Source organism: Triturus cristatus, chromosome 3_1 (assembly GCF_964204655.1).
Source record: "Triturus cristatus chromosome 3_1, aTriCri1.1, whole genome shotgun sequence".
NCBI classification, from domain to species: Eukaryota; Metazoa; Chordata; class Amphibia; order Caudata; family Salamandridae; genus Triturus; species Triturus cristatus.
In genome coordinates, this window is record NC_140583.1 from 132,997,295 (window position 1) to 133,019,350 (window position 22,056).

Genomic DNA, 22,056 nt, shown 5'->3' on the forward strand with positions numbered 1-22,056 from the left:
TAAGTCCCCCCATGTGTGGATTCCAACCCTCAAAAGCATCTGTCTGCAACTCGCTTAATGTGTTACCGGGAGCTGTTACGATACCTCAAGTGCGGGGAATATAGCATGGGTAAGTTGATCCGTTTAGACAGTTTCTGTCAGGATGTGGAGGTACTGGCCACCGTTGTGAAAGCTGTTCCTGTTTCCTGGGGGCATGTCCCAAAAAGTGATTGTTGGAATTGGTGTCATGTACCCCTGTTCTATCGCCAGATGGGGCATGTAGGGGGAAGGGTGGAAGCAATTTGCAGAAAAATGTGCCTGAGCACAGAGAAAGTATATTTTGAAATCTGAAGCTTCAAATCCCCTTTCGATAAAGGATGTACCAATACATGCCAACGAAGTCTAGACTGTTTGCTTCCCCAAGTTAGCCGGATGAGATGCATCTGTAGCGATCTCAAAAATTGACGGCCAGGGTTATATAGGATATTAATAAAGAAGTATAGCAGTTTGGGTAATATAACCATCTTCATTAATGATATACGGCCCTCTAGAGATAAGGGCATGGAAATGGTGTTGGGGGTAAGGGAGAAGATCTAGGATTTCTTCCAATTAATCGTAACACCAGAACACCCTCCATAGCTGATGAATTCCCGGAGATTTGGGCTGAGGCTCACCTGGGGGGTCTCTCATGTATAAGGTGATATCGTCGGCGTAAAGGGATACCAACAGATGTCTAGTAGGATACTGTTGGACTTGGCCCTTTTTGCAGGGTCATCCCTGAACTTTTTGCCTTCCTCCTGTATTTTGTCTGACCTGTTGTTGGCTGTTTTATGACTCTGGGCACTTTACCACTGCTGATCAGTGCTAAAATGCATATGCTCTCCCTATTGTAAATTGATGTATGGATTGGTGATTCCATAATTGACTGATTTGGTTTACTTGTCAGACCCTAGTACAGTGCACTGAGTGTGCCCAGGGCGTGTGCATCCAAATGCTGCTAGTGGGCTTGCAGCACTGGTTGTGCCACCCACAGAAACAGCCTTGTAAAATGTGTCTAAGGTCTGCCATTGCAGAACCTGTGTGCAGTCTGGTACTGTCATGCTGACTGGGCAAGTGCACCCACTTGCCAGACCCTAAACCTTCCCTTTTCTTCATATCAGACACCCCTATGGTAGGCCCAAGGGCAGGGTGCATTCTAAGTATAAGGTAGGACATGCCCTGATGTGTGTGGCATGTCCTAATATTGAATTACAGCCATTTTCGTTTTTCACTATTGCAAGGCTACCTGTTCTCCATAGGCCAGAATGGGCAGTTTGGTTATTACATTTTATAACCCTAAAGTGACTCAGGGAACATGGTAGAAATTCGAATTTAGTATGCCTGAACTCAGAATGATAAAATACATCTTTTAGTGAAGTTGGTTTTTAACATTCTGTGTTTGAAAATACCACTTTTAGAAAGTAGGTATTTTCCTGTCTAACCATTCAAACCTGCCTCTCCTGTCTGGAGTTTGAGTGACAGGGCTGGGAAATTCCCGGAGACAGGGTGAGTCAGCACAGGGCTGAATAGAGAGATCTCCATGTAGATGAGTGGGAGGAGTTGCACCTGGGACCTGAATAGGGCTGTGCTTTCCCTCCACAGTGTTGGCTCCAACACCTGTGGTGTGTCTGATGTCTCTGCCCTGCACTGTGAAAGGAGACAAGGAATCATGTCAACAAAGTGCTCCAGGGCTGGGCTTTCCCTCCACAATGCTGGCTCCACCTCCTGTGGGGCGTCTGATGTTTCTGCCCTACACTGTGAAAGGAAAGGAGAAGTCTGGTAAACAGAGTGCTCAGGAACTGGTTTGGACTGGGCAAAGGCCCCTCTCCCCTCAGAGAACAAAGGATTTTGGGATATAAGTAGTGGGACCCTGATCCCAAGAATTTAGATCACTTTTGGAACAAGAAGAAACCTTTACGGAGGAGCGGAACCTGAAGAAACTGAGGAGAGACTATCCCTAAGCTGAAGTGCTGCTTGGGGAATTGGCCTGCAGTGGTTTGCCTGACTGCCAAAGGAAGGAGAAGAGACTTTGTGTGCTTATTTCAACTTGTAAGGATCTCCAAGGGCTTGGAACAGAGCTTGCCTCCTGCTGAAGTCTCAGGGACAACAGACTTCAACCCCCAGCTCCCCAGAGTTCTTTGGAAGTGCCTGCTGCTGTTTTGGGCCTTCTGAGGGACTGCGTGTCGCAAGGTGCTGGAAGCGCGACTCAACGAAGCAGAAGCGTGTCGCCGTCGCTGCTGCTGCCGTCGCACTTCTGAATAAGGGTGTCGCCGCTGGAGTTGTCGCACTGCACCGCATCGAGAGAAGCGTCTCGCAACAAAGAGGAATTGTGTCGCTGCTGCTGCCGTCGCACTTCTGAACAAGGGTGTCACCGCTGGAGTTGTCGCACTGCACCGCATCGAGAGAAGAGTCTTGCAATGAGGAAGAAGCGTGTCGCCATCGCTGTTGCCTGCCGTCGCACTTCGGAACAAGGGTGTCGCCGCTGGAACTGTCGTATTGCACCGCATCAGAGAAAGCGCCTCGCATCCCCGAGAAGCGCGCCGCCGTCGGAGCTGCTGCTATCGCATTTCTGAACAAGGATGTTGCCGCTGTAGTTGTCGCATCGTGCGGAAGCTTCACGCATCGTGGGAGAAGAGTGTCGCAGTTGGAGCTGTTGCTGTCGCACTTCTGAACAAGGGTGTCGCCGCTGCAGTCCACGCATCGAACCAAGAACTTCTCGCATCCGCATCTGGAAGATCTTCACGTCTTTATTTCTTTGCACCAGAACTTGCCGCATTTCCATCGCTGCGACATTGCTTGTCGTGGAAGCGCAACGCATCGTAAGGTACATTGACGCAAAGTGTCGCATCTTAAGAACTGAACTAAACTAAGCTAAAAACTACCATCTTAAAGTAATAGGATTGTGTATTTTTGTCGTTTATGGTCTTGTGGTAAATCTATATAAAGTATACTTATTTTTTATATAAAACCTGTGTGGTGTCCATTTGTAGTGTTGTCACTGGATTACTGTATGTGGTCACAAATGCTTTACACACTGCCTCTGAGATAAGCCTGTCTGCTCGTGCCAAGCTACCAAGGGGGTGAGCAGGGGTTATTTTAGGAATGTACCCCCTTACCCTGACTAGAGCCAAGGGTCCCTATTTGTCACAAGTACCTACCTGTGCCAAATAGAGACCCCCAAATCTAACAGATACCAAATCACATACTCCCAATGATGCAGTTGGAGCTCAGCTGGTACTGGCTCCACAGCTAAAGCAAATAGCAAGAGGGATAGCGGGCATCCCTGCATAGTGACGCAGGAGATAGGAAAGTAAGGAGAGCACTTGTTGTTTATTTTAACCCTCGCTATTAGCTAGTTGTAAAAGAGAAATATCCATGAGAGAAACAAAGATGGGAAACCCATGCGCCTCAATACTGTCTGTAGATAGTCCCATTCCAGAGAATCAAATGCCTTGGTGGAGTCTAAAAAGACAGCCACCGCAGTCAGATTGGGGTTGATGTCTTGTAATAATGAAAAGAGAGTGCACACAATGTGTGAGGTTGCTCTTCCTGGTATGAAGCCAGACTGATCAGGCAGCACTAGGGAGGTCATGAGAAGACTGAGCTGATTGGCTAAGACCTTGGCAAGGATTTTTACGTCACAATTAATCAAAGATAAGGGTCTGTAAGACTCACATATATCAGCTGCCTTACCAGGTTTTAAAAGTGCTGTAATTAAAGCCTCCCGCATGGAGGGCGGAAGAGTGCCTGAATCACGGGCTTGCTCGTACGTTGATTTTAAGACAGGGATTAAGTTTTCAGCATATGTTTTATAAAAGTGACCGGCAGGAAGGAAGTAGGAACTTTTGTCAATCTCTTTGATACTCGCTATGAACGGGCCAGGCAATGCTAAGGAGAAGACCCACAACAGACAAGAGTCAAACTGAATTGTCAGAGACTCCTTCTCTCACAGCGATTCAGAAAATGTTTCAAGCAGCAGAATCAGCTGTTGTTCTGCAGATGTGGTACAATTTATCCAGAAGTATAGACACCCAGCCGCTCTAAAAATATACTCCACGTATTGAATAAGCTTTGACAAATTATATATGGAAAGGGGTTATAACTGCGCAGCAGGGGATTCAATTAAGTTCTTGGATTTCTTATCAGATGGTTTTGAATTAGATCTCGCCACTGCATCCCTCCGAGCTCACTGGGCAGCGGTAAAAGCCCTTAAGAGTCCACATTCAGGTCATCTGGAACCTTTGGTATTCAGAAAGATGAAGAGCATTTCTCTGAGAAGACCATGACTTGTGTCCAGTTTCATCATGGGACTTAACATTATTGTTAAAGACCCCTCAGCCCCCCCCACATTTTCAGCCCCTAGAAAAGGGGTCTTCAAACTGGGGGGCCTCAATCGATCCCGGGGGGGCACCAGGCTCTAGCTAAAAGAAGAATTATGCTGATAGCAGTGCTCTGTTTTAAGCAGGGGGGGATGAGCATCAGTAAGCTCCTCTGTTATGGGCCATCGCTAACATCTTCTGTCATTAAAATCCTAGCTGGGAGTATATGTCAAAAGGAAAGGGACTCCAAATGTTCTTCAAAACCCCCACCACCATAATGTTCACACTGTGGATACTTTTACAGGTTAGTAAGGCCTGCCTGACTAGAATAGTATGTATGACAATCATGTATTTGGATGTCATTTTTTAAACGGTTACAGAATGTAACTGCAATGTTTAAATATGTTGTGTGTTTAAATAAGGCAAAACATATTTAAACATTGCCAATGTAATAGAATAATTGTGAAAACCTCTGAGCAGGCCCAATTAATTTTATTTTTTCACTGGGGGGTACTGTCAAGGCTGTCAGACTGTCAGTAGCTCACACTAGCACACACCACTGACCTGCTGTCTTGAGCTCAGCAGGGACGATGATTGTAGATAAGATCCCCAAATCCCCAGAAGTGCAACCCCGGCAGGAGAACGGAACTCGACTGCCGAGGGCTGGACTCCGGGGGAAAGGAAAACACACAGGACCGGGAGGAGGAGGATCCCTTCAGAGATGTGGCAGGACGGTAGGAAGACTCTCCGGGGCTACGGACAACCTGCAGGGATGAGAAAGCGAGAGTCAATGCTGCAGGGATGAACGGTACACAGACGGACTCCGCTTCCCGTTTTCCTGGTAAAGTACCCACCTGTTACGACACAGGTGGCTGGGAAGTAGCACAACGTATCTGCAATACGGGAATTCCTCGAGGGGTAAGTTCTCGATAGCGTCTCTTGGGGAAACAGGAATGTCTGCCACCGCTGGTCCTGTAGGTAACGAAACAATACGCGAGCACGGCTCGCAATGTTTCGAATCGTGCTCCGGGAAGGAGTGTTGAGTCACACTCGTAAGTAATACCAGGGGGCACAACGTACACGCACAGCGTGCGTCCGTAGTCTCGATCGTGCTCCGGGAAGGAGTGTTGCTTCACACTCGTAAAGAAATACCAGGGGACACAAGGTACACGCACCGCGTGCGTCCGGAGTCTCCTAACGGGATGGAACCAGCACACGAGTGCGGGTCTCGGAGTAACCAAAGTTAAGAAGGAAGCGGACTCGGGAAGAGAGCTCTCAGGCGTCTCTCCCGGGTTACCTTATCTGATTCGCTGGTTCCGTGTCGAATAGCGTCTCCACTCGGCGCCACCCTCTAGGTGGAACGGGGCTGTCCTCTGCTCGAAGCGCTGAAAAGTCTTCTAGCTGAAATCCGGCGGGGAATACCCTCCGCCACAGGTCTCCACTGAAAACAGTTGACAAGCACCTTCCGCTTCCCGCGGAAGTGCTTAAGTAGCCCTTTCCGGGACTTGCGCCCCGGGGCCTGCTGGGAAACGTAGTTTCTTTCGCGCTTTCTTCTCTGTTGGTCCAACGTCGGCGCTCTGGCGCTGGTGATCGCTACAGTACCCCTTCTCAAGGACCGACGACTCGGCGGTCGTCCGGGTTTGCCTGGATGTTCTTCATGAAACTGCTCCAACAACTCAGGGCAATGTAGGTTCTCCTCAGGTTCCCATGTCCTATCCTCCACCCCAAAACCCTTCCAGTCGACCAGGTATTGAACCCTCCCCCGCACCTGTCGGGAATCCAGAATTACTTCTACCTCGTACTATTCTTGTCCGTCTATGGTAATAGGCGGTGGTCTGGACGATAAACGGGTACTGCTGGGACAGGGCTGGAGCAGGGACACATGGAAAACGGGGTGGATTTTCCAAGAACTAGGCAACGAGAGTCGCATAGCCACGGGATTAATTATCTCCTCTATGCTATAGGGACCCACATATCTTGGTTTCAGTTTATCCACCCCCTTTAAATGCAGATTTTTTGTTGAGAGCCATACCTTGTCCCCCACTTGATACTCTGGCTCCGTGGTTCTTTTCCTATCCGCATAGGTCTTTTGCATGGTTTGTGCGGTGGCTAGATTTTGCTTGACTTCTAGTAGGACCGCCCTGAGATGTGCATGGTGCTCGTGGATGCTGGGTATGGGGGAGTGTACGGGCCATTCAAATGGAAGCATGTTGGGGTGATACCCATAAGTGCAATAAAACGGAGAGCATCCTAGTGTGGTATGTTTGGCATTGTTATAGGCGAATTCGGCTACCCATAACAAGGTTGGCCAGTGTATGGGGTTTTGCAGGGTGAAGCAGCGGAGGTATTGCTCAAGGGTTTGATTCAGGCGTTCGGTCTTTCCATCGGTCTGTGGGTGGTAGCTGGAGGAGAGTTGTGCCTCTATGTGTAACGTGTTGCATAAGGACTTCCAGAAGCGTGACGTGAACTGCGTGCCCCTGTCAGTTATCAAGACGTTCGGGATTCCATGAGCCCGGACCACATGTTGGAGAAACACGATAGCGAGCTCTGAGGATGTGGGTAGCCTCTTCAGCGATATGAAATGGCCCATCTTCGTTAAGTGATCAACCAGAACCAAGATGACTGTTTTATCGTCACAGGGGGGCATCTCCACGATGAAGTCCATGGATATGGTGTGCCAGGGTCGTGGGGGAGTAGGCAAGGTTTGCAGGAGGCCCACTGGTTTTGTATGAATGGCCTTCCCCTGCATACAGATGGCACAGCCCTGGATGTATTCCTTTACATCTCTCCGCAGTCCGGGCCACCAAAAGGAGCGTTCCACACAGGCAATGGTCTTATGGATTCCTAGGTGTCCTCCTAGGACCGAATCGTGACTCCACGTCAGGACTTGTTGTTGCTGGGTCTTGTGTGGTACGTATAGTGCATGATAGTGATAGGCTAGTCCGTCTACTTCGGATCGGTGCTCTGCTTCTTCTTGGATCCATGCGGGTACATCTAGGTCCGCTACTGTCACTCTCACATCTTCGAGAAAGTCTTGGGAAGTAATGAGAGCTATGACCTCACTGGGTGATGGGGTTTCGGTGAGGATGAGCGGTGGATTCTGCGGGGTTATGGCGGCTTCATTCCCCCATTCTCCGATACGAGAGAGGGCATCTGCCTTCCCGTTTTGAGGTCCGGATCGGTATTTGATGACAAAATCATAATCGGAAAAGAATAAAGTCCACCGTAACTGCCGAGGTGTCAGCGCCTTTGCGGTTTTCAGAAACAGAAGATTGCGGTGATCTGTATAAATTTCCACCGTGTGCAAGGCTCCTAACAGGTAGTGTCGCCATTCTTCGCACGCCCTCTTGATTGCTAGTAGTTCCTTGTCGGAGATAGTGTAATTTATCTCACTGGGTGTAAGCTTCTTGGAATAAAACGCGACAGGGTGGAGCTGTCCGTTAACCGGATGTCGCTGTGAGAGTACCCCTCCCAGGGCGTGTTGCGATGCGTCTGTTTCTAGAATGAATGGAAGTTGTGGGTCTGGGTGACGTAGGATGGGAGCCCGGGTGAATCTGTCCTTCAACATCTGGAATGCTCGGTCTGCTTCCTCTCCCCACTTAAACGGGACGTTTTTCCGTAGCAGTTGGGAAATGGGGCGGATTATCCTCGAAAAGTCTTGAATAAATCGTCGATAAAAGTTGGCAAAACCGAGAAAGCTTTGCACGGCTTTGACATTCTGCGGGGTTTTCCACTGGGTGATGGCTTCCACCTTACCCGTTTCCATTTGGAACCCTTGGGAATTGATGATGTAGCCCAAAAACGCGACCTCCTGAGCGTGAAAGAGACATTTTTCAAGTTTAGCATATAAGGAATGCTGTTGCAGTCGCTCCAAGATGGCTTGGACGTGAGTGATGTGTTCTGGGAGGGTAGCGGAATAGATTAAGATGTCATCAATGTACACCACGCAGAATACATCCAGATATCCACGCAGTACCTCATCCATGAAGAACTGGAAGACCGCCGGGGCGTTGCAGAGTCCGAAAGGCATCACCCGATATTCGAACAGACCGAACTTAGTTCGGAAGGCGGTCTTCCACTCATCGCCTTTTCGGACTCGCACCAGATGATATGCTCCGCGGAGGTCGAGCTTGGTGAAGTAATGTGCTCCTTTTAATTGATCCAGAAGTACTGGGATGAGGGGAAGAGGGTACCGATTCTTTATCGTGATCCTATTGAGGGCGCGGTAATCGATACACGTCCTCAATTCTTCGCAGTCTTTCTTCGGGATGAAGAATAGGGGGGAGGATGCTGGTGAGGAAGAGTGTCTGATAAATCCGGATGCCAAGTTGTCGTCTAAGTATTTCTTGAGGTATAGCGTCTCAGGTTCCGTCAGGGCGTACACCCGGCTGCAGGGGATGTTTGCTCCGGCAATGAGCTCAATCCGGCAGTCATACTCCCGATGAGGAGGCAATCTAGTCGCTTTTTGTTTATCGAAGATCTCCCGATACTCTTGATAGGTCTCCGGCAGGGTTATGGCACAACAGTATCGTTCTTGGGGACCTACTGCCGCTAAGTGCGTGGCTGGGGTTTCTTCGTGATCCGGTTCTTCTTCTTGATACTTACAATGTTCTTGACAATACACTGAAGTCAGGGTGACGGTGCGATCAGTCCAACTGATTACTGGGTCGTGTAACGTCAACCAGGGCATGCCCAGGATGAGCCGGAACTGGGGAGCGTCGATGAGGTCAAATCGGATACATTCGTAATGGTCCGACCCCACCACCATCCGAAGAGCCCGCGTCCGATACTTCACTGGCCCGGAAGAGAGGGTCGTCCCATCAACCGCTTTGACTAGTTCAGGTACCTCTTTCTTCTCGTAAGGTAGTCCGAGTCGGTGGGCATATCCCTGATCGATATAATTGCCCGTTGCTCCGGAGTCCAACAGGGCATCCGTTTCCAGCACATCCCGGGAAGTGAGCCATAGTGATACTCCCAGATTCAAATGAGCCACAGCTGGTTGTAAGGTATTCGCTAGGATAGAGGAGATCATTTCCTGTGTCCTACCCAATTCAGAGACCTCCTTCTGACTTGGGCTTCTTAGTTTTCCGCCGGTTCATCTTGTCTGAATGTGGCCTGTACCCTGGGAATGGTAGGTCTGCTGTTGAGCGGGGTGCGGGCCCGGCATTCCATAATAAAATGCCCCCCTTTTCCGCAATACAGGCACAACTTCATTCGTCGACGTTTGTCTCTTTCCTCGGACGTAAGAGGGCCCCTGATTCCACCCAACTGCATTGGCTCAGGCCCCTCTACGGTTTTCGGTGGTTCGCCCGCCGGGTCCTTTGGTCTTGGGAAAGAATACTTCATCTCGCCTCGGCTCTTGTCACCTTTTCTCTCCAGGAGGCGGTGGTCGAGCTGTACCGTTAAGTCTATAAGTTCTTCGCATGTTGGCGGTAGTTGCACCACTTGTGCCAAGACGTCCTTCAGTTCCCCTCGCAGCCCTTGGTAGAACAGGGTGAGTCGTTTTTCAGGGGGCCACTCGGTTTCTACGACCAACCGATTGAAGGTGGTAACGTACGTCAGTAAGTCTTGAGATCCCTGCTTCAAGGTGAGGAGTTCCCGATCCAAAGACAGCATGTGGGACTTCCGATCGAACAATCTCCTTAAGGCTAGGCAAAAATCTGGAAAATGGTGCAACACCGGATCATTTTTTTCCATTAACGGGATGGTCCAACTTGCGGCGTTACCCCCCATGTAAGACATCATGAACGCCGTCTTAGCGGCTTCTCCTTGAAACACGGCTGGTTTGCAAAGGAAATGCAGTCTGCATTGGTTCAGGAAGGTTTCAAACTTCTTAGGGTCCCCATAGAAGCGCTCCGGGGGGGCTAAAGGGATACCAGTGTTTTGCAATACATGGACCGTGGGCACCGTGTCTGCGGTTGTGGGGGGATATGTAGTGGCCGTGAAAAAACCCCCTCTGGTATCTACGGGATGGGCAGGAGGTGGTTGTAGAGTAGCTGGTCTGATGTATGAACCTTCCCCGGGGCTCCTACGCGAAAGACCCGCCACCTCCCTTCGTAACGAGCTCATCTCTCTCTGTACACTCTGGTTCTCTAACCGGGTGGTCTGCACCTCTTGCTGCAGCGCCGTTAGGCTGTCTAACAACGAGGTCAGCACCACGTTAGTATCCATCGTCCAGGCTGAGTGCAAACGTGGGCTTGTCAATCTGTCAAGGCTGTCAGACTGTCAGTAGCTCACACTAGCACACACCACTGACCTGCTGTCTTGAGCTCAGCAGGGACGATGATTGTAGATAAGATCCCCAAATCCCCAGAAGTGCAACCCCGGCAGGAGAACGGAACTCGACTGCCGAGGGCTGGACTCCGGGGGAAAGGAAAACACACAGGACCGGGAGGAGGAGGATCCCTTCAGAGACGTGGCAGGACGGTAGGAAGACTCTCCGGGGCTACGGACAACCTGCAGGGATGAGAAAGCGAGAGTCAATGCTGCAGGGATGAACGGTACACAGACGGACTCCGCTTCCCGTTTTCCTGGTAAAGTACCCACCTGTTACGACACAGGTGGCTGGGAAGTAGCACAACGTATCTGCAATACGGGAATTCCTCGAGGGGTAAGTTCTCGATAGCGTCTCTTGGGGAAACAGGAATGTCTGCCACCGCTGGTCCTGTAGGTAACGAAACAATACGCGAGCACGGCTCGCAATGTTTCGAATCGTGCTCCGGGAAGGAGTGTTGAGTCACACTCGTAAGTAATACCAGGGGGCACAACGTACACGCACAGCGTGCGTCCGTAGTCTCGATCGTGCTCCGGGAAGGAGTGTTGCTTCACACTCGTAAAGAAATACCAGGGGACACAAGGTACACGCACCGCGTGCGTCCGGAGTCTCCTAACGGGATGGAACCAGCACACGAGTGCGGGTCTCGGAGTAACCAAAGTTAAGAAGGAAGCGGACTCGGGAAGAGAGCTCTCAGGCGTCTCTCCCGGGTTACCTTATCTGATTCGCTGGTTCCGTGTCGAATAGCGTCTCCACTCGGCGCCACCCTCTAGGTGGAACGGGGCTGTCCTCTGCTCGAAGCGCTGAAAAGTCTTCTAGCTGAAATCCGGCGGGGAATACCCTCCGCCACAGGTCTCCACTGAAAACAGTTGACAAGCTCCTTCCGCTTCCCGTGGAAGTGCTTAAGTAGCCCTTTCCGGGACTTGCGCCCCGGGGCCTGCTGGGAAACGTAGTTTCTTTCGCGCTTTCTTCTCTGTTGGTCCAACGTCGGCGCTCTGGCGCTGGTGATCGCTACAGGTACGAAGCATTAAAAAGTTTGAAGACCATTGCCCTAGAGTAAGTGGAGCTTAAATTTGTCACTTTTAATGTTTTTTTGTCTTGTAGTCATTTTATCAGCTAAGAGAATATGAGAACTGGGATCGTTTTTGAGATCTGAGCACTTTCTCAAAAAATTTTCATACAGGGTTGTTTTGAGGCCTAACCTCAAGTTTATTTCAAATTTTCATTCTCCTTTCCATCAATCTAGAGAACTAGTTTTGCCAGTTTTATTTATCCAAGTCAGTAGAGGACAAAACGGTTACATTTGTAGATGTGAAAAGGGCTATATTAATATATGACAAAAGAACAGACCTTTTCAGGAAACTGGGCAGCGTGTTTGTCATCTTTGGTCCAGCAAAAAGTGGTCTCAAACCATCTAACTTCACTCTGAGCAGGTGGAACAAGCAGACAATTCTTCTTGCTTATGAGTTTCAGGGTTTGTTAGTCAACTAGAATCAGATTAGATCTACTAGAGGCATTTCTATATCCTGGGTGCATTTAAGGGTGTATGAATAGAAGACATTTGCAATGCAGCCTCATGGTAGTCACCACATACATTTATGGACCAATATAGATTAGAGTTGGGTGGTAATTCTACTACTATTTTTGATTCTTCCATTTTGGGGACAACTGTTGATGTTGAATTTGTGAAGTTAACATATGTATTGTGCACTGACCATGTGGTAAAAATGATTACATTGAAATTTCTCTTTTTTTGGTATTGGCAAATTGCACACTTACTTAGTCTGCTCATTTATATACAGGCTTTGAAAATTCATAAAAATATTACGAGATCTGCAGGTCTAGTAACTTGAATAATCTACTCGACCTAACTGTAATGTACTTGACCCATAAATTGGTCTCATTAGGTCATCCTAGCCAAATATTTTATTTTGCAGAACAACCTTTTTCTTCATAATCACATATGAGATCACCTTCCAATATTTGAGTTCAGCATTCCTGCTGTACAAAAAACCTATTTGCTTTGATTTACTAGACTAAATGTTTTCTCCATGCAAAATAAGAATGTAGCCCAAACATGACCCCTGAGTTGAATCTTAGTTTACTAATAGCATTGTCATCAGGGCATGGGCAGGAATGTTTCTCAGTTCATGTTTAAAAACTCACTTTTAATAAATATATTATGAAAGCATGCGGTAGTAGTGCAGTGTCATTTACAGAAAGCACATTTTCATTGGATGACACGTACGATGGGGTTCATGGCTGTACGTTGCGTACCGGGGCTCCGTTGCATAGGATTCTGCTTTCCCGGCTGTTTTTTGCTCCCGTAATCAAAGAGCCGTATGTAGTGACGTAGAGACGAATCGTACTTGCTGGGCTGATAAACGCTGCTTAAATGCGTGCGGACCTCGCGTAAAAGCAGTTCCGCACCAAAATCGTTGGTTTTTTTTACCGGTATGGTCTTTTGTACGATTCGTACAGAAAAAGGCTTTCTAGGTTGTAAGATGAGTTTACCTGGTACGAGTCGTACGGAGAAAACGCTCCCTACGACAATTCGTACTGCCTTTTTACAGGATCGGAATCGGCCCCTATATGTAATAATTATAATTTTAAACATTTTCATATAATTCTAACTATTTTTTTTAATTATATATATTTCTTTTATTTTACATTATTTTTTAAACTTAAAAAAACGATATTTTTAGCAACGATATTTTAGGGAACGATTTTTTTTCTCTATATTTTTGTACTTACTATTATGTAGATAGGACTTCGATATTCTTGACAACAATATTTTTGCATCGATATTTTTGTACCACGATATTTTTGATGTCGATATTCTGTCAGTGATCCCGCACAGTCCTCACAATTTGGCTGGGGGGGGGGGGGGGGGGGGACGAAAAGTCTCAGAAAATGTCACATAAATTTACCATCGACGTCAAAGTGCCTGCCCCTCAGCGCCGGTGCTCTCGTCGGCCAGCGCTCTCAGCTGAAGTCAGCTGTTGAGGCAACAAAAGAACGAACAATGGAGCAAGGAGGCGGAAGGGAGTGTGTGCGCCTCAGGCACATCTGTAAACTGACATGTCCCGCAGATAGCGGGAGGCTTTTCATGGTTTCTGTAAACACTGGTTATGGCACTGCTAGCTCCTTTTTGAGTTTTCAAATGCGCACAGGAGGTAAAAAAAGCAGATGTGTGCACTGTACATTGTGAATGGCACCCTGCCATGGGTCAGAGCTATTTTTGAACGCATTTCTCAATTCATTCATATCCAGTAACATTTCCCCAACATTTGCAATGTGAGAAGTTCAAGCAACTTATTTTAACATGCATCAGGAATGATGCAGATCTTGTTGTTTTAGCTTGTAGCCTGGGGTGTCGCACATTTTAAAGCACAGGCTGCGTGAGGTCAGCTGTTTTTCACCTTAGAATAGGAGCTCAAGCTGTCGAATGTGGTGTAGGATCTACCCATCATCTACAGGGCACCGTAGTTCAGGTCCTGCCACCTTTCCAAGTGTTTTCAATGTACTATAGACTCCTCAGTGAAACTCACTAAGGCTTCAGAACCACAAACTCAGGGGCCAATAACCAGAATGCTGCAAGTTTGCCCAGAATTTTAAAAAGTCGACAATTTCATCATCAATAGTGTGCATGTTTCACATCCTCACTTAGCAGACTGCCTGAAAATGTTTCAGAAAATTTCCCAGGGAATGTAACAAGTTAGCAACTACAGCGCTGCCTTTCTTTGGGTATTTACAGAGAATATACCACGTTTTCTGCATCAACAAAAAGGTAGGCCATAGTTACCTCTTGTGTGAGTACTGCAGTTGTATAGAAGCCATCATAAACACGATGGGAGAGCAGACTTGAGAGAATGAAAGTTCTGTTCAACTGTGCCCCCAATTTTCACAGAGCATTAATAAAAGTTCTGATTGTTCCTAATCTTGATGGGCAGACATTCTCTGAGACCCAGAGTTTACAGAATGAAGGTCACTCATTTCCATTTCTTGTCGGTTTGAACTTTTAGGTCAAATTCATGAAGTTAGAAAAATAATGCAAAGTATTGACATGCATTTAGATGTTGCCATAGCTCTGCTGAAAAGTACTGGGGATTACATGAGAGAGTATCGTGACACAGGATGTGATAAAGCAATTGAAGTTGCCTCTGAGATAGCCTCAATGTTTGATGATCCAGTGGAGACCAGCTTTGAGATTGAAAAGAGGACAAGAAGGAAGACACAATATTTTGATTATGAAGGAGAAGATGATCCAGTAATTATAGTAGAAGAAAATTCAAAACTGAATACTCCAATGTCATTGTTGATCAGGCAATCAGCAAACTCAAAGAACGCTTTGAAGAAATGGTAACAGTTAATGACAGATATGGATGTGTGCACCAAGTCAGATCAGGTAAACCTTTGGAAACTGGAGAGCTCAAGTAAAAGTGCAAAGATGCAGCTACATATTTTAAAGAAGACATTGCTGGGGATGAACTCATCACAGAAATTAAAAGCTTCCACATTCTGTACAAGAGAACCATCCTGATACAGATGAAGCATGTACTGCATCTGCTCTCTGTTCTCAAAAACATGCATGACAACCACTTGCATGACATTTATCCCAATTTAAACATCATTCATAGATTGTTTTTGACAGTTCCTGTCACAGTAAATTCTGGGAATGATCCTTCTCAAAGTTGAAAATTATTAAGAATTACTTCTGCTCTTCAATGTCCCAGACCGGCTGACTGGCCTGGCACTGATATCAGTTGAACATTAAGCTGGACACACTCTCGACTAAAGAATTTGCAGGTCAGAGAGCAAGGAAAGTTCCCTTTTGGGATGAAGTAGCATTATAAGCTATTTTATTACGGCTGCACTTTTATAGTTAAAATTTGCTTGTAATTGTTAACAATCTACTAAAATAAAATGATTAGCAATGAAAAACAATTTGACTAGTGTCATGGGGTGCCCGTATAGTATAATCTGCACAGGCCCACAATATCCTAAGGCTGGCACTGCAAGGGTGCAACTTTGTGCAAGACATACAGCATTAATGTGAATAATTTTAAGTATTTGCAGTAATGGCCACGAGAAGCAGTTTCCATCCCGGCACTAAGTGGCAGGCAACCCATTTATTAGGAACAGAAGAGACCCAAGACAAACAAATATGTGATACAGCACTATTATTACTGTGATTCCATTTTATGTAAATTTGCAAATCTATTTCTTTGTGTGATGAATCAGTTTTTTTTTTTTTTAGAAAAAAATATTGCCAATGTCACTGATCGATAGAAATCTATAATGTTTTACCTAACGCTCTCAAGACCTGCTACTCATGCCGCTTGAAAAATGCCATGCTTCCGACCTAGCGCTAGGAGGCCAGTGCACTTAAAAGTACTTCGTTCATTCAATTGTTAAAAAAGAACGGTGTCTGTCAACATTTTACTCACGTTCCTCAGCACTGGAAGAGCAAGGTCCTCAAATGCAGAAAGGTCCACAACGTACTGTCCAACACGACATTCCGGCCTTCCACTTCGAGAACTAGACCTAAGAAATACATTGCATGTTTAGTATCATGAAAACCATACCAAATATACTTCAGTCTTTTTGGTTCAGATCGGATTAGCAAGTGGCTCGGTTTATTGGAGCTAGCACAAGGCGCAAGCCAGGGATTGAGGCCAATTCATGAACCCATTCACATTCCAGATTTTACAATAGCTTAAAAAAATTACCACATTGCGATTACCACTGATAGTGCTCTAATAAGAGATAAAAAAAAGTTTAGCACATAAGTTACTTTACGTTCTTGCGGACACTTCTAATTAACATTGGTCACAGGTACAATCTTCCCAAAAAGAACAGTTATTAGGCCTGTCAATGCTGGCCTCCCTTAAAGGGGAGAACCAAATGTCATCCTAATAACAATGTATGCGTAACTGGGTACGTGTCTGATGACATCCCAGTAGTAACCCAAGCACTAGCTAACAGGGCTAAAGTTCTTCGTTGTGTAATATACATTTTAAAATCGTGGGATTCCTGGCCATTTGTTGTCCTGGTGAAATCGGCTGTATTAGTTTCCATCTGCTGGGATTGATCCAGTCCAGGATGGACGTGTGATGCCTGTTTGAAAAGCATACACAAAACACGCACCGATAGTTCTGGGTTACTGTAAGTGTATTATTTGCTGCAACTGCTGCACAGACAACACACATTCGCTTTTTAAAAACACCTTTTATTGGGATTTTACATTACTTACATCGTACAGACATTAGTTTTTCACGTGAAAAATAAATGTGGATACAAAGGGAAGACAGGCACCGTTTAGCATGTACCATTAGGCAGCCCTTAATATAACTTGAACATAGCCCTCCCCATGAGTCGCCTGGAGGGGCGTACATTTGCTGTTACTTTATATTAAACCCTCGACAGCACCAATGAAGTAGGCAGGGTCTAAGCAGCGCGTGCAGTCCCCTTCAGTGTAGGGCCAAGGGGCGGGGAGCGTCAGTGAAGTTCCTACCAGTGTGATGAGCTCTAGTGCGTGCCAGGCCTAGAAGAGCCCGCGGGTGGCCCGATGGGGTGGTGGGTTCTGGGTCAGTGACGCTATCCACTAGAGCTTCGTAGGCATGGGCCTTATCCAAAGTGCCTTTCCCTTGCCTGGCTTCCCTCAGGAGTACTCTCTGCTCACATCCTGCCCACTTCTCCATTTCCCTCTGCCATACGGAACTCGAGGCCCCTCAGGCGATTTCCAATTCTTCGCGATTTCTCGCTTTGCCAATATAAAAGCCAGGCCCGGAAATGTACTCGTGACCTTGGTCTTGGAAGTGTGTGGGAACCAACCTAGGAGGCAATGGACAGGGGAGCAAGGAACATCTTTCTCAATAACATCTGCAATCGTCTGGGCGACCTCCTCCCAGAAACTAAGCAGCGAGGGGCAGGACCAGACTATGCAAAAGGTCAGCTCCCACCTCCCTGCATAGTGGACTAGCTGCATCAGCTACATGAAAGTATGTACTTATGCGCTCCGGAGTGAGGTCTGCTCTGTGGGGTAATTAATCAGTTTAATTCGGGTATTTCTTGATAACGTTGCTAATCTATCTAGAATGGAGTCTCAATCCCTGCCAGTGATGGGGATGCCCAGATCTGCCACCCAGCGTGACTGCAGGCGCTGAATCAGTCAGTCAGTGCGCCCGGGTTTGTCCTGTAGAGGCAAAAAAAGGTTTTAATAGTGCCAGCAGAGAGAGAGCTAAATAGCGGCACTTTTGAGCACATGCGGTTGAGCGGGACCAGTGTTCAAGGGCTTACAGAACACCGTTGTAACCAGCCTATGCAGGCAGAAGTGGCCCCACGGTAGGTCGAAGTCTAAGCGAAACGCTTCAAATGGGAGTAGTTCTGTCTCTCTAAATAAGTCTCCCACTATCATCGCTTCAACCGCAGCCCAGTCTTCGCCCCCCCCCCCCGCCCCCAGTGTCCACCATGGGGCAGTCCGGCTAACATAGTTATAGGCAGATCAGGAGAATATGGGATTTTACTATGTGCTTTTTGCAGGCACCTATTCCAGCACTTGGCGATCACCTTGTCCATGGTTGAAAAACACCTCAACCGCAGCAGCATTCTGGTGAAGCCAGGAAGCCTTGCGACAAAGGGCTCCAAGACTTTATCCGGGTCTCGTCTACCCACCAGCCACTGGACATACCAATGAAGTTGGGTTGCAATATATTATGTCTCAAAGTCAAACCTCTGGCCATCGCACGGCGTTGCAACACAAAGAGCTCTACTCTCCTACGGACCTTACTCCATAGAAAAGCGATGACTAAGGAATCAAGCTTGAGGAACACTGCCTGTGGGACCCAGAGTGGGAGCATCCCAAAGTAGTACATCAGGTGCAAGAGTGCCACCATCTTTAAGAGACCTAAATGGCCCGCCACTGATAGCGATAACATCTTGCAGAATTCCATGTTCAAGATGAGTGATCTGATTTCCAGCCCCACATTTCCATCCCACAGGTTGGCTCGGTCATGATAGACCTTAACACCCAGATAAGACAGGCATTGGGGCTCCCATTGTAGTTGATTTAACCCCTCCGGAGGATCTCTACGGATACAATTGGGAATAATCTTGATTTATGCTAGCTCACGTTCAGATCCAACAGGGACAGCAGCATTTCAGCATGGTCTTGGCCCAGTCTAGGTCCTTCACCGTATTTTTAAGGAAAATCAATAAATCATCCGCATAGAAAGCTATGCGGTGGCAATGTCCTCCAACTTGTAGTCCCCGATACCCGTTCCCCATTCTTGTGTAGCCAGCCAAAGGCTCCATAGCGAATGCGAATAACAGGGGTGACAGTGAACGCCCCTGTTGCGTCCCACAGTCCACTGTATAACCTTCAGCTATGGGCAATTCCGTGCAGAACCTAGCAATTGTGTCTGAGTAGAGCAGCTCAGTCCATATCACAAAGTTCTTACCTAACCGCATATCGGACATCACACCGTACAGATATCCGCATTCCTGGCTGTCAAAGGGCTTTTCTATATCCACAGTAAACACTGCTGTGTCCTCATGGGCATAGCCATCAGCCTCCAACAAGGACAAGAGATGCCTGATATTGAGGGCCATGTTGAGGCCAGGTATGAATCCCTCTTGATCAGGAAGGACCAATTTAGTCATGAATGGGAGGAACCTTGTCCCCAAGATTCTGCTCAAGATCTTGTAATCGATCTTTTACATCAAGAGTGGTCTGTAAGTTGTGCAATCATACGTTGCTTTCCTGTCTTTGGGGACTATGAGCAACTCTCTGGTGGTATCATGTAGATATTCAGAATTCCTGGGCGCACTGTAGAAGTCCACCAGCCTGGGAGACAGCTCTTCAGAATAGGCCGTGTAAAATTCAGCCAGGAACCTCACTGTTCCCAGCATCTTATCACGTGCCATATTTCTAATTGCCTCCTTTATCTCCTGTGGAGTGATGTTCCCACCAAGCTCCTCCACTTCCTCTACTGTTTTGCGCGAGAGGTGGAGCGCCTTCAGGAAAGCTCGCATTGCGTCTGCATCGTGCAGTGCAATGTTTTTGGGTAATTCCTAGTTATACTGAGAAAGGAGGACATTAATCTCGAGTTCGATCTGCACTTCGATGGGTTGGCCAACCAGGCTAGCAGGGATCCAGATCTATCCCATTCAGCATGTGTTGCTCCATATACTGTCTAAAGTCAAGCACCTGAGCCTTTCGACCTGGGCCACCACTTTTTCCTTAGCTTCTAAGAGCGCATGCTGCAGGTCTGGGTTTCCAGGACTAGGGTCACAACGTCCCACATTTCTTATTCCACGTCGCGCATCTCCGCCAGTAAAGTGCTCCTAACTCCCTTTGATTCTGCTATGCATTAGCCTCGAATTATCGCTTTGAAAACGTCCCATTCCACCAGAGGAGATGAGGCCGTGCCAGCATTGTCCCCAAAGTACTGACTTATTTTACGCCTATCTATCTTTCAAAATACCTGATCTTCCAATGACTCTGGTTTTAGTCACCATGTTGGGATGCAGAGTCTAGGACGGGCCCATCGCAAGTGTAAGAGTATAGGATTGTGGTCTGAAATTGTTCGGCCAAAGTACTCTGTGGAATAGACCAGACTATGTAAATCAAGGGTGCAGAGGAATGTGTCCAGGCGAATGTGGAGCTCGTGTAAACTCGAGAAGTAGTAATCTCGAGCTTGAGGGTGCATCTGTCTCCAAGAGTCAATTAGTCCCCAGCTGCCAGTCTGTAAAAGTGAGGGCTACTCTGAAGGTCTGGGAGTTTCGCAACGGAGGGTGATACCTAAATGTCTGGGGCTCCGTTACACAGTTAAAATCCCCCCCCCCCCCATTATGGTTGGGTGGACTAAGTATGGGACCCGTCAGGAAAGCGTCCTGATCGGTAATAGGTGCATATATGATAACTACATCCCTGCCCTCCAGGCGGCTCATGACCACTATATATCTGCCCTCTGGATCAATTAAGTCACCCACATGTTGGAATGATACCCCTGCATGGATCCACACTAGCGTGCCCCTGGCGTAGGCCAAGTAAGTTGTATAGTGTATCTGACGTCTCCATTGATTTCAAGCAACGGAGATAGGCCAGGGTTGAGTAAGGGGTATTATGTCCATTTGTGGAGCGCAGTTAGAGTACAAGGTAGAGTGGGAAGGTGAGTAATCTAAAGAGAAGTTGAAAAAGGCTTCAGAAAGTGGTCAGAGTAAAAGCAGCCATACAGGGTCGCAGGTATAATTGGGTTAGCAGGTATAGTTTCGTCAGATTTAATATTTTGCTTGGAAGAGAGGAACTTTCAGGTCAGCCTTGAATGTAGACAGTGAAGTAGTGATGTGAAGGACTGGAAGCAAAGAATTTGAAAATCTGGAAGTGCTGCAGGAAAAGGATAGTGCTATTGTGAGTTCCTTTATGAATGTTGGGGATTTACGAAAGTAATGTATCAGTCCTATGTAAGTATCTGTGCTTGCAAGATAATGCAGCTTATTATTCAAGTAATAGGTGAACCCACTGAGAACGACATCAATGTCCATACATGTTTTTACAGTCTTAATGAGCTTAAAGTAATTCACTGTATCAACTGAAGCAGATAGCATGAGAAAGACCAGGCTTAAGGAGCCACACAAACCAAGGATGTGGAGTGTGTCAATAATTACCTAGAGCAAGGCAGTCTCCATGCAGCACCCTTGTCTGAAACATGATTGGCACTCATCACATAAATCATTACAATAATGTGTTGCAACACAGTTCTCAATAACATTTTAGAAAAAAGGGAAAACCTGAAGCAGGGTGAAAGTTATTAAGATCCCTCGCATACGCAGTGGGTTTTTTAAGAAATGGGGTAACTTGATAATCTTAAAGCAATCGGGTAGCACCCCTCATTTCAAAAAGAGGTTCACCAGATTAGTCAAATGAGGTAACAGGTGGAATGCCAAGTCTTTAGCAATGCTCATCTGTGCTGGATCCCTTGAAGTGATACAATTTTTGGCATTCATTATATTTTTTTTTATAATTCACCAATCTAGACTAAGTCAACATGGTACCATATACCCATGGATTTTCAGCAAAATGTATTTTCATCTGGGAGGTCAGGCAGCAATAGCTCACTGGATTTCACTTTTTGATCAAAGACATTATTCATTCTTTCCGAATTGACAGAAGGGTCATAAAATCTGATTGAGAGAGGGGAATTATTACCACCTCTGAGTATTCTGAATAAGTGTTTAGAGTGTTTTAGTCTTCTTGTTGACAGAATTGAAGGGGTTTGTTTTAGCATTGACATTTTTTTATTTTATAAAGGGATCTAGCTGTCCTCTGACTGTCCAGCTTAGGAAGGGAAGGTGCTTGTCTCCTCTTGTTCTCCAACATTCTTAGCTAAGCAGCCATGCCTTAGTGAAATGGGTAAGAATGTCCTCTGGAGAGTATTCTTT

General features: G+C 46.9%; 1 protein-coding gene across 1 annotated transcript in view; it reads right to left on the bottom strand.

The window, feature by feature from the left end:
• NTPCR (nucleoside-triphosphatase, cancer-related) overlaps window positions 1–22,056 on the bottom strand; it is a 202,666-nt gene that overhangs the window by 121,989 nt on the left and 58,621 nt on the right. Inside the window, exon 3 of the mRNA XM_085643571.1 lies at window positions 16,062–16,158. Coding sequence (XP_085499697.1) covers window positions 16,062–16,158 — 97 coding nt within the window. The remainder of the gene's footprint in view (window positions 1–16,061; window positions 16,159–22,056) is intronic.